The sequence below is a fragment of the Polypterus senegalus genome, unplaced genomic scaffold (genome assembly GCF_016835505.1).
Source record: "Polypterus senegalus isolate Bchr_013 unplaced genomic scaffold, ASM1683550v1 scaffold_3255, whole genome shotgun sequence".
Taxonomy (NCBI): domain Eukaryota; kingdom Metazoa; phylum Chordata; class Cladistia; order Polypteriformes; family Polypteridae; genus Polypterus; species Polypterus senegalus.
Genome location: NW_024382990.1, coordinates 36,693 through 49,355, shown reverse-complemented (window position 1 = coordinate 49,355; position 12,663 = coordinate 36,693). Strand labels below are relative to the sequence as shown.

Here is a 12,663-nt window from a genome sequence, read left to right as displayed (position 1 = left end):
CTAGACGTATTCAGTTCCTTTGCTGTGGACCTCCAACCTCTGCTCAGGTGGTCCTGTTTGCTTCAATCCTCCTTTGAGATGTGTTGAGAACTTGAATATAGTCCACCCGTGGCAAACTGAATCGACTGGACATCGTTTAAAAAAGCCCATGTGGACCTGTGTGTAGAAGGTCCAGCAATTCAGCCGTGAAGTCCTCAAAAATCAATTTGTAATGAGGAGTACATCAGAGCAAGGGGATCAATTCATTTCTAAAGCTTTGAGTGATCCCAGGAGCACAGTGGGCTCAAGAATTGTAAAGTGGGAGAAGTTTGGGAAGAGTGGGTTGTTCTGTCAAACTGAGTAACAGGCCTTGGTCAGGGAGGTGACCAAAAATCTAACTGAGCTTCAGAAGTCCCCTACTGAGATGGAGGAACCTGTCAGAAAATACTCCATCAATCAGACATGTATGGAAAGGTGGCCAGACGGAAGGCACTCTGGTGTCAAAGGCATGTGACGGCCCACTTGGAGTTTACCAGACGCCATTTAAAGGATTCTGAGAGCTCAGGGAAACGCTTCTCTGGGTCTGACAAGACAAAAATAGAAGTCTTTGGGCAAAACTCCAAGCAGTATGTCTGGCCAAGACTAAGCACTGCTCTTCATTTGCTTAATATCATCATTACAGTGCCACATGGTGGTGACATCATCATGCTTTAGGGGTACAGGGACAAGGAGAGTGGTCAGAATTTGAACTGAAGGACAAACGCAGCCAAATCCAGAGAAGAAAACCTGCTCCAGAGTGCCCACCACATCAGACCGGGGTGACGGTTCAATGACACGAAGCAAACAGCCAAGGTGATGCTGGAGTGGCCTCGAGACAAATCTTTGATTGTCCTTAAGTGGTCCAGGCAAAGACCAGAATGGACCCTCATTGAAGATGTGTGGAGAGACCTGAAGATGGCAGTTTCCAGACCCTTCCCATCCAGTCTAATGGAGCTGGAGAGCATCTGCCAGGAACAACGGGGATAAAAAGGCCCAAATCTAGGAGTGCAGAACTTGTCGAGACTCAAAGCTGGAATTGCTTCTACAAAGTTCTGAATGAAGGGTCTGAATACTTCTAGGAATGAGAGATTTCAGTTTTTGATTTTTTTAAAATTTGCAAACCTTTCTGAGGACGTGTTCTCACTTTGTCACAATGTCATATTGCAGGAGAGAAGTTTCTCGTGTGATGTTACACTTTTTTGCCTTTTTTAGGTGGGCTGCTAAATTCATTTTATTTGCTTATGGAACTCGAATCTGGAGATCAAACCATCGTCGACATCACAGACTGCTGCCATTTCTAAAAGCCTCGGCACCATGGCAAGGTGAAGATGACGAGCCGAGTCACCGGGGTCTTAAGATTTGATCGACTTGATGCCATATCCACTTGAAGGATGGCAAGTCCTTTAACTGAAGCACAAACAATCAAGACCACCCCACACCCTTAAAGTGCCCCAAATCTACCAGGATGGTGCCTTACGTTGTCATTGGTAGGCTCATCTTCTGTCGCAGCCTGAATGCTGTATGCGAGAAAGCAGAGGATGGCACCGATCCAGAGCAAAATGGAAAATCCTCCAAAGAGCTGCCTGCAGAACTTGACCCACTCTGGGGTGGTTGGAGGAGGAGTGAGCGCGTTGAGGCCATCCCGGGCCAGAATCTCCGCTGCCCTGGTATTCGACAGGCCCTAAGTAGACAAAAGATGAGCAATCAGTTCCACACCTTGGGAAGTTCTTGCTCCCTGTTGCAGGACACTTTTGACTTTGGAGAGGACACCGTGGGCTTGGCATCATCTCTTCAGTCATCAGTGTCCACGTTTAGTGACCATTTATCTCCGTTCATCCTGCACACACTCCTTCTGTTCTTGGCCCCTGCTGCATCATGGGAAGGTGATGATCTGAGACATCTAAAAACTGAAGCTCACCCGCGACAGGTCCACGTTGTACTTCTTGCTCAGCTCGTCCAGTGACATCTTGTGTTCTTCCTGTGAAGGGTGACAAAGACCTCAAAGTGAAAGGCAGCCAAAAAACTGGACAGCCGACTAAAAATACCACATGAAAACACATGGAGAATCCATTGGTGGCGTTATAAGAATACGTGCAACTCTGACCGGCAGATTTTCTGTCAGGCCATCTGTGTTTTAGATCAACTGGCAGGGCGACCTTTGCTGACAAAAAAGCCCATCACAGAGAGACCACTTACCAGCGACACTTCTTTCTTGAGCTCATCCATGTCCCTGTCCTTCTTTTTCTTTCGGCCTCCATTCTCGGAGGTGGAGGCAGGTGAATACTCCCGACCCGACTGAAAAAGAAAGAAAGAAAGAAAGAAAGAAAGAAAGAGAGAAAGAAAAGAAGTCACACTAGGAACTGGCATGGAGCTCGAGCTCTCTCTATCTATTTTATATATATATATATTGTGGCAGGCGGCCAGGGTCAAAGCCCAGCCGGGACGCCCCTGCACACTATATTCAGGGGGAGCAGCCCTGGACGGTGCAATACCTCCTCCAGGACGCTAGATGGCCACCGCCCTGGGTTGGAGCGATGCCTCGGTTTCCCACAGGGCTCCATGGGAATTAGAGTTGGGTGCGGCTCTGTTGGGTCCCACAAGCACCGCCAGAGGGTGTTGTATTTGGGACTCCTGAGCCCGTGTGGGCAGCGTATTCATCACACCCGGAAGAGCAGCTGGAATTCTGTGATCAAGCACTTGGAGCACTTCTGGGTAAACTATTAAAGGAGCCAGCAACCACCACTCAGGGGTCAGAGTCGGGTAGAGGAGGACAAGGTTGCTTGGGAGGACTGGTGGTGCCAAGGAGAAGAAAGTGCTTTGCTGTACTGGTGTGATTTTGTGTGCCTGGGACTGTGTATTGCCTGTGGGACACGGGGAAGACGTGCGCCCACAGGGGAAGGAAATAAATACTTTGTTTTATTTTACCCGTGCCTCCATGTCAATCCGTCTTCCTAGATATACCTGCCAAATAATACAAAGAGTACACAACATGTATTTCACCCTAAATGGGGCTCGTCAGGCGTACACACCTTCTTTGTTTCCCCTCCTGGGGATGTTACGCCATGGCTGGGTGAAGATCAGAGTATTTAGATTTGCTTCTCACAATTGAGAGGACGTGGCAGATGATTGCCAATTGGGCAATCAAACTGGTAGGTAACCATCCTAATAATCAGATTGTGATTCAGACCTATGAATGTATATAAATATATACTGCACACACACACACATATATATATATAGTGGTGGGTTGGCACCCTGCCCAGGATTGGTTCCTGCCTTGTGCCCTGTGTTGGCTGGGATTGGCTCCAGCGGACCCCCGTGACCCTGTATTCGGATTCAGCGGGTTAGAACATGGATGGATGGATATATATTGTAGATACCACATGCACTGGACGGACATCCCGGCCAGGAAAGGAAGCAGAACCGGGAGGAAGAAATGGACGGACAGCCCCTATAGAAGTAGAGAGATCGCTAGGGGACTGTTATTACCCCAGCACGCTAGATGGCAGCAGTCCTGGATATCCCCACCCGGTGGGAAGCCAGCAGGGCATGCTGGGAAACGTAATCTGGCAGAGCAGCCCTGCTTGGGTCACAGGGGGCCACAAGAGAGCGTTCCAGGGAAACAAGCTCACTGCTCGAATAACGGACTTCCGTGTGACCCGAAAGTACTTCCATCGGGCAATCGCCCTGGCACCAGAAGAACTCCCAGGTTTGTAATAAAAGGGACCGCACTTTACCCAGGTGAGTCAGAGCTGGCTGGTACAGATTCAACTCTCAAATGGAGGAGGGCAGTGTGGTGGTGAGAGAAGAAGACCAGTGTTTTGTGTGTATTGGTGATACTTTTGGAGGTATTTAAATAAAACCGTTGTCTATTTTTGATAAAGGACTGTGTTTTAGTGATCGTGTTGGGGTTTGGGGCTCACTGACACCTTGGGTTTGTCACTATATATATATATATATATTGTCATATGAACAGACAGGAAACATCAAAAAGGTTTGGGGCAGCCCTGTTTTTTTAGTTGAGTAGTACTCAGGTTCAAGTCCAAAACAGAACAGAACTGATTTGAGTGCGTAAAGATGGTGGCTTTAACTGACGTCATCGTGACTGGAAGTGATGTCTTCATAGGCACCGAAACCAAAAGTGAAAATCCGAAATCGTAGGCATTGTGATTGGAAGTGACGTCATCGAAGGCGCTGGAACTTATGGGATTTCCCGTGAATGGTCTGCAGAGGATCGAGAGAAACAGTCAGTGCACGTCGCCACCCCCAGGACTGGCGTGGAATTGTCACTATTCAAGCCCTTTGGCTGCCTCCCATTCACCCGTGTGTGACAATATATATATATATATATCAGTGGCGGACAGTGCATGTCACACCTAGGCCTTCAGTAGTGCTCTGTCTGAATCAACCCGCCCCTCAACAACTAATTTATGGTTATAAAAGCCATCTTAATATGCAGAAATACAGTAAAAAGAGCCGCTGCATCGCAGATAGATAACTCCTGTAGCCACAATAAATGCCTTTATTGAATAGACAAACCGGGGTGAACAAGTTCCTTTCTACTGAAGCCACAGCCGCGACATCACATAACAAACATCAATAATAACTCATAAACTTGCAATATTATTTAGGAAAATCGCAATATTTTACTCACCAAAAATTCAGATTACTTGTAAACAAAATCCATCCCCCTCTCTTTCCTCAAAAACAGTTCAATTACTCTGTCGTGCGGATTATCCGTGCGCCTCAGTTCCATCAAAACATCCCTTTCTATCGCCATCGAAGCTAATGCTGCAAGTCGAACCTGCCCTGTCGTGTTTAAGTTTGAATTCGCTTTGGGGCTGAAAATGTCCGCTCGACAGAAGCAGTGGACACGGGAATGCTCAGCGCCAAAGATACCGATGTGAACAGCCGCCCCGTGCTCTCATTCAGATTTTTCTGACGAAGGAAGTCAAGGAGATCAGTGGGAGATTGTCCTGCCAGATCATCCATGGCATACATTACAGTCACTTCTGTTTTTAGCCGAGACAGATCAAACACCGCTCCGTGGCTCTTGTGTTAAACTGGAGAAGGCTGCATGCGGGGAAATGTTTCTTGTATTCCCGAAACTTCTGGGGCTCGAGGAGCGTGACAAACATCAGGTTTTCGTGGTCTTCAAATCTGGTCTGTGTCTGGCTGATAATATTGTCCAGAATCCTGCCATGGAGTTGGCCGTAGTGCGTGTGAGGATCTCGCGCTTGACCTCTTCGTGCGCTCGGAGCTCCAGCGGTGTGTTCAGTGGCCTCGTGGAGTTCCTCATATCGGCTTCTATCTCGCTCAACGGTGTCACAGAACTCCTTTACCCCCAGCCAGACAAAGCTGCACATCCATGTTTTTGTCCTGTAGTATTGAAAAGAGCATGTCTGAATACTCAGAAATGCCATTGAATGTGTGAAGCAAAAAACAAAACTCAGAATCATCCAGACGTGCTTTAAATCCATCAGCACAGCGCACTGCGTCCTCATCATACTCGTCTTGATGCTCCAGAAGGTGATGAAACAGTTCCTTAAGAGCATCTCTCTTCTCAAAGACCGTATTGACCACCCTGGATGTGTACTACCACCGTGTTGGTGCCACACGAGGGAGACGCCGCTGGCAGATTTCGTCCAGTAGTTGCGTGCGCCGAGGCGATCTAGAAAGAAATGCAGCAAGGCCATTGAGGTGGCGTAAAAAGATCTTGCATTGTTTAAGCTTTGAGGCTCCTCGAGTCAGCACTAAATTGAGCCGATGTGCATAGCAGTGTATGAAGAAAGCCAAACCTTTAACCTGCACCCCATTTAATCCAGAAGACATGGACGCTGCGCCGTCAAAACCCTGTGCCACAACTTTACCCAGACATTCATTTTCCAAGAAAAATCTGATGATAAGACCTTCAATGTCACCGGCTCGCTTCCCACTGGGGACATCTTCAAATCTGACAAATCGCTCCTTGACACCTGTGCCCGTTACGTAACGCAGGACCAGTGCTACCTGCGCTGCGTTACTCGCGTCTGTCGTCTCATCCACCATAATAGAGACGGACGTCACTGCTTTTTTAACGTCACTTCTTGTCTCTTCTCCCATCACTTCAGCAATAGCAGTGATCAGGTCATTTTGTATTTTACCCGACGACCCACTAAACTCTTTATTGGTGGACTGGTGGTGATGTAAATCCGTGTTGCTCTCAGCAATGAAAGAAAGAAGCTCCACATAGTTCCCTCTGTTATTGGATCTCGCGCTTTTATTGTGTCCCCGAAATGAAAGTTCCTGTGTGCCCAAAAAAAAATGACACAGTCTATCAGTCTTTTGAAGATTTCTCTGTTTTTCTTCACCTTTTCGTTGTGGAGCTCCATTTCCCTGCTCTCTTGCTCGTTCGGCTGTAGATCTACTCTGGTTTCCCCAAAAGTTTTGGAAAGCACCGTTGCTTGTAAGTGTCCGGCAGTGCCGTGATGTCTCGTTGCTGCCTTGGTTAGGCAAGTCAAATTTACAAAGCCAGTGTGGCTCCAAAAACCATGTCGATCAGTGGCAAATAACAAGCACTCCAGGGCCAGGGGTACCGCTCGTAGTTGGTAACCTGAAAGTGGCGGACAAATCCTCTTCCTGGTTGTGACAGGCTACCTAGCTTCGGAGTTGTCCGACCTTTCTTAACAATGGCCAGCTTTTCTTGAAAAGTCCGTCTTGAAAATGGCCTTGAAAGTAAATCGGCCACCAAATCTATTTCTTCTCCTCCTTCAGCCATTGTGGGGTGACAAAATAGCTATTACACCATCCTATCCAATCAATGGGTCTGAATACGGTGACGTCGCCGTACGTCTGCTAGAGGGCCCTACTGACACCAACTCAAAATCTGATTGGTTGAAGCAGCAGGTTAGTCGACATTTATTCTGTTAGAGGGCCTGCAGAACGGATTGTGAAGGCCTCTCTGCCTGGCAACAAATGATGGCTGAAATGTGATTGGTTAAATGCTTTAATACGAAAATACACGCCTGGAAGCAGCACAACCATCGGAAAAGCTATGAAAGGAAGCGGACAGACTATTTGGAATTATTTAATAAGTATTAATGACATAACATCAGTTTGTGATTCAGATAGTTTTTTAGGCCATCAGAGAAGGACTTGTAGGCCCTGACAGCCCACCACTGATATATATATATATATATATCTCAAAATATTTACTGCAAATATATATATACTGTATATATATTGTGGAGCCAACCCGGACACAGACAGGCAGACATGTTGTTAAAATACCACCACACGTTTATTCAGAAACAATATTTACAATAATTGGTCACTCAGACCCAGTCACGTGCACAATACCCCAAACACAGTCCTGGCCACACAATGCCTTCTCTTCGGGCCGCCTCCACACTCTTCTTGCCTTGTCCTGCTTCCACCCGACTCCAGCCTCGAATGAAGAGAGACGGCCCCTTTTATACAGGACCCGGATGAGCCCCAGGTGTTCACGGCATTTCTCCTCTAGCCACGCCCCAGCGTGGCGGAAGTACTGGCTGTCCTCCCGGCAGCTCTCCGGGCGCCGTCTTAATTCTTCCCCCCAGCACTTCCTGGTGTGGTGGAAGTGCTGGGGTAACAGGTCCCCAAGGCATTGGGGCACCTCCTGGCGGTGACCACGGGCCCCTACAGGGTGGAGCTGGGGCCCCCAGAGCAACCAGGAAGGCGACCCCCACGTGATCCAGGGTGGGCGCAGACCCACATCCAGTCCCTCATGGCGTCTCGGCCGGGTCATTGCCCCTGACATCCCTGACAATATATATATTTATATATATATATATATATATATATATATATATATATATATATATATATATATATACACTGCAAATATATATATACACTGCAAATATATATATATATTTATTTATATATATATAGATTTAGTCATGCATACGTGTCAGAGGGTCGCCCTTCAGGTTTCTCCCAGGTGTTTAGTTCCATCCCAAACCAAGAGGGGGCACTGCCACCAACTATGCTGTTTTTTTTTTTTTTTTATCCTCCAGAGTACAGAGAAACCACCCAGTAAGAACAACTGACTCCGCCCCTCTAGGCAGCACATCAGATGGCAGTAATGCAGCACTTTTGTTGGTTTGCCAACCGCCATTAACACCCAGAAAATGAAGAAGAAGAATTAGTCAGCAGCCCCATGCTAACCGGAGAGTTTTGGTTCGTTCTGTTTTTGATGCCATCAAGTGTTTGTTTAGATTCTCTTTTAATTAAATGGCAACGCCCAGGTTGGTGTACCAAAGCATTTTATTTTGTCGAGGTGGTCATTCCCTTGGACACTCACAATATACACATATGTATATTATGCAGGGGAAGATTGACATCCCAGGGCAGGACAAACCCCTGTACCCTTACCTGGCAGGGAGACCAATGCACTAGATGGACAGTAGAAGACAGACTCCCCCAAAAACACTAGGTGGCAGCATAACTGGGCCAGTATGCACATTCATGTGCCTGCAGGGCATGCTGGGAGTTGAAGGAGGATGGAAATTCAGGGAAGGCTGACTCTATTTCCCAGAGCTCCCACCTGACTCCTTGGAACCAGAAGTACTTGTCAAATAAAGGGCCATCTCTCCACTCAGGGAGTCCGAGTCGGAAGAGGAGCAGGAGGAGTGGAGGAGGAGAAGAGAACGGCATTATAGTTGTGGATTGTTGAAGGGAAGAGACCTGTGAAGTAAAACTTTTTGTTTGCAATGGAACTGTTTGTAAAGCTGTGTCTTGTGAGACGCCCCCTACAGACTGCAGACAGACAGTTCCAGTTTCTCCACATATTCTTTTTCCTTCTTAGAATGAAGAATTAAAACCCCACAGCAAGCACATCATCTGCCTAACTTTAGAATGAAGTGCTCCTCAAGCAGACCTGGACGTAAGGGTGTAAGAGCAATGTCTGCAAATGTGGAGAAGTTATATGAATATTTGACAATCACCTTGTTTGTCGGCATACATTTCTGTGTCATCGTTGCATTCTGTATCATGGAGTATGTGTGGCATGTTGATTAGCCAGGATATCAGCCAGCTGCTCAATAGCCCCATTTTCAGGCTTAACTCTCGTCGTTCTTTGTCACTCAGGTGCCCCCTGTGTTTAGCTTGACGCTCAGCTGATGTTGCTGCTAGAGTTCTTTTTTGCGACTGTTCATTTCTCGGTGTTTGTTGGGCGTGTGTTCCGTTTCCCTGGACGTGGCGCTCAGCAGATGGCGCTGTTGGCCTTTTCCTTTCTGCCATCACGCTCTCAAGCAGTTCACCGTAAGAAACTCGATAACTTGGTCGAGGTTGCCGCTACCCAACTGTTTTGTGTCACCAGTGCCTATTACATCATTAGGACCGAGGTTCAAGTAATTACATGACAGAGAAAGACAACCCTTAGCATTTTATACACACACACTCAGCGGCCACTTTATTAGGTACACCTCTTCAACTGCTGGTTAACACAAATCTCTATAATCAGCCAATCACAGGGCAGTAACTCAATGCACCTGCTGAGGTTCAAACTGAGCATCAGAATTGGGAAGAAAAGGGACTGAAGTGACTGTGAACAACGTGACATGGCTGTTGGTATTTCAGAAGCTGATAATCTACTGGGATTTTCACTCACAAACATCTCTAGGGTTTCCAGAGAGTGGTCCGAAAAGGGGGTAAATATCCAGTGAGCGGCAGTTCTCTGAGCCTCATTGATGCCAAGGGTCAGAGGTGAATGGCCAGACTGGCTTGAGCTGATAGAAAGGCAACAGGAACTCAAATCAGCACTCGTTACAAGCGAGGTGTGCAGAAGAGCAGCTCTGAGTACACAACACGTCGAACCTTGAAGCAGGTGGGCTACAACAGCAGGAGACCACCTCGGGTGACACTCCTGTCAGCTGAGGCTACAAGTCACACGGCTCACCAAAAGTGGACAACAGAAGACTGGAGAAACGTCACCTGCTCTGCTGAGTCTCGATTTTTGCCGCGACATTTGGATGGTGGGGTCAACAACGTGACAGCATGGGATCCGTCCTGCCTTGTATCAACAGTTCAGACTGATTGTGGTGGTGTGATGGTGTCTGTCGATATTTTCTTGGCACACTTTGGGCCCCTCAGTACCAGCTGAGCATTGTTGAAGTGCCACAGCCTACCCAAGTATTGTTGCTGACCATGCCCATCCCTTTATGACTGCCATCTCCTGATGTCTCCTTCCAGCAGGATAATGTGCCACGTCACAATACTCAGATCATCTCCAACTGGTTTCCTGAACATGGCGATGAGTTCACGGGACTCAAATGGCCTCCACAGTCAGCAGATCTCAAACCAATCAAGCACTTTTAGGATGTGCTGGAATGGGAGATTCACATCATGGATGTGCAGGCAACAAATCAGCAGCCACTGCTTGATGCTATCATGTCAATGTGGACCAGAATCACAGAGGAATGTTTGCAGTACCTTGTTGAATCTACGCCATGAAGAATTCTGGCAGTTCTGAAGGAAAAAAGGGGGTCCAGCCGGGTACTGGCAGGGTGTACCTAATAAAGTGGCCGGAGAGTGTATACTGTATATGTAGAGAAGCTCCGCTACTTGTCAATGACAATGAGTTTCAAAATATTAGCTATCTCTTGCCTTACATGTACCCTCAGCGTTCATCCTTCTCCTTTCCTAAGTATCCTCGAGTGCCCCAGCCAGTCTCCCCTGCTGTGTCCCCTCTCGACTGCGTTCCCATAACGCCTGCTTCTCAGACTCCACCATTTCGAGGTGCCTTGCTCGCCTCCTGTCTGCTTTTTGACCACCACCAATGGCAGATGGGCCCCCATTACCCACTGTGAGAATGTCTTTTATAACCTTGTGAGGACTTCCCGTGGTTGAAGGCGACTCTCAGCGTTCCTCCTACTCTTTTCCTCGGTGTCCTCATGTCTGCCAATCTCTCTGGCCTGGCACTTCCTGACTCGATTGTGCTTTGACTGATCAACTACAGCAAAACCGGCCAATCAGATCAAAGCCAAACTGACCAATCAGATTGCTCCAAGGCACCGAACACACCCACACACACAAACACACAGATTAACATGTTTTTATACAGACAGGTGTCAAAAGTGATAAAACAAGAAAATGGAAGTCTGAGGACCTGTGGTGGGCTGGCGCCCTGCCCGGGGTTTGTTCCTGCCTTGCACCCTGTGTTGGCTGGGATTGGCTCCAGCAGACCCCCGTGACCCAGTAGTTAGGATATAGCGGGTTGGATACTGGATGGATGGATGAAAGTTTGAGGACAGCGGGCAGCCTTCGTGTTTTTCATATAATTAGAATTCCAGCATCACAATGTATTGAGTGTATTGTCAAAGACACACCAGTAGGGGGCAGTTACAAAGCTACGACATGGGCAGTAATCCCTCCTGAGCATGAGAGGGCGCCATTCATCAGTAACAGAACCGTAACAAGTGTAACGGACGTCACATCTGCTGCCATCAAACTGCAAGTCCTATCCTGCAAGGGATATAAAATCGGTGCCGGAAGTCGCATTTCATTGTAGTATCTGCAAATGAGCTGCGACTTTTTAATTAAAAGATTTGGATTTGCTAGGACCTGTATGGTTATCGTTTGTTTTTAGATTCTTGTGCTTTGCTTTTCTCTTACACTAGCGATATAGCGGCCATCTCTCATGTTTGTGTTTCTCTTAAAATATGGAAAACAAAGTCAAGGATTTGAGGACATCGAGAACTGCATTATCATACTGGCACCATCGTCAGATGAGGTGATGGAAGGACATTGGGACAAGCAGGCAGTGACGGGCAGTGACGTAAGAATTCACCGACGATGTGCGAACAAGAGTTTAGAATTCCAGTAGTGGACGATGTCGGGTCACAGCTGGGATCTGGAGGGCATTATGGATCAGGATGACATCAGACCAATGCATGCTCACTGGATCAACAACTAGGGGGTTTAGTGGGATTTTGGGGGGGACTGCTGTCACCTACTCGTTTTATTGAAAAGATGAGGTGACAAAAACCACAGACAAACAGCAAACAGGGCTGAAGCCAACAGTGAGAGAGTGTGTCAGACTGTCAAACTCTCAGTGTGATCTTTTAGAAATGGTCGCTTTGGGATGTTTTTGAGACCCCTGAATCCAAGGGTCACCTTGTTATTTGTTTTGCAGTTAATGTGCACTTGTGCTTTTTTTTGCAATATCCCAGTACCTTGTGAATATTATGAAAGGCGCTATATAAAATCAAGACAGACCTAACAGACCTGACCTGACATGGTGACAGTGAAAGGAGCTTTAGAACTGAAGTCAAATATGTCAGTCAGCAACTTTACAACCCACTTAGTCCCAAACAGGGCCGCGGGGGTCTGCTGGAGTTGGCATAGGGCACAAGGCAGGAACAAACCCTCGACAGGAGGCCAGTCCATTGCAGGGCACACACACACACACATGGGCCAGTTTAGGATCACCAGTTTACCTAACCTGCATGTCTTTGGACTGTGGAAGGAAACCCACGCAGACACGGAGAGAACATGCAAACTCCACGGCAAATATGTCCTGCCTTCAGTTTTGAGCATCTTGTGAGTGAAGCAAAAATCCTCAGAATAAAATTAACCTTTATGTTTACTTTGAAAGGCGCTATAAAACCTAAAATTCAAAACACT

At 47.3% G+C, this 12,663-nt stretch overlaps 1 protein-coding gene across 1 annotated transcript in view; it reads right to left on the bottom strand.

Annotated features, from left to right (window-relative positions):
• LOC120521267 (sodium/potassium-transporting ATPase subunit alpha-2) overlaps window positions 1–12,663 on the bottom strand; it is a 93,692-nt gene that overhangs the window by 57,936 nt on the left and 23,093 nt on the right. The window contains exons 2-4 of the mRNA XM_039743004.1: window positions 2,215–2,313; window positions 1,937–1,996; window positions 1,496–1,699 (exon numbers count right to left, since the gene is read on the bottom strand). Of these exons, the coding sequence (XP_039598938.1) occupies window positions 1,496–1,699; window positions 1,937–1,996; window positions 2,215–2,313 (363 nt within the window). The remainder of the gene's footprint in view (window positions 1–1,495; window positions 1,700–1,936; window positions 1,997–2,214; window positions 2,314–12,663) is intronic.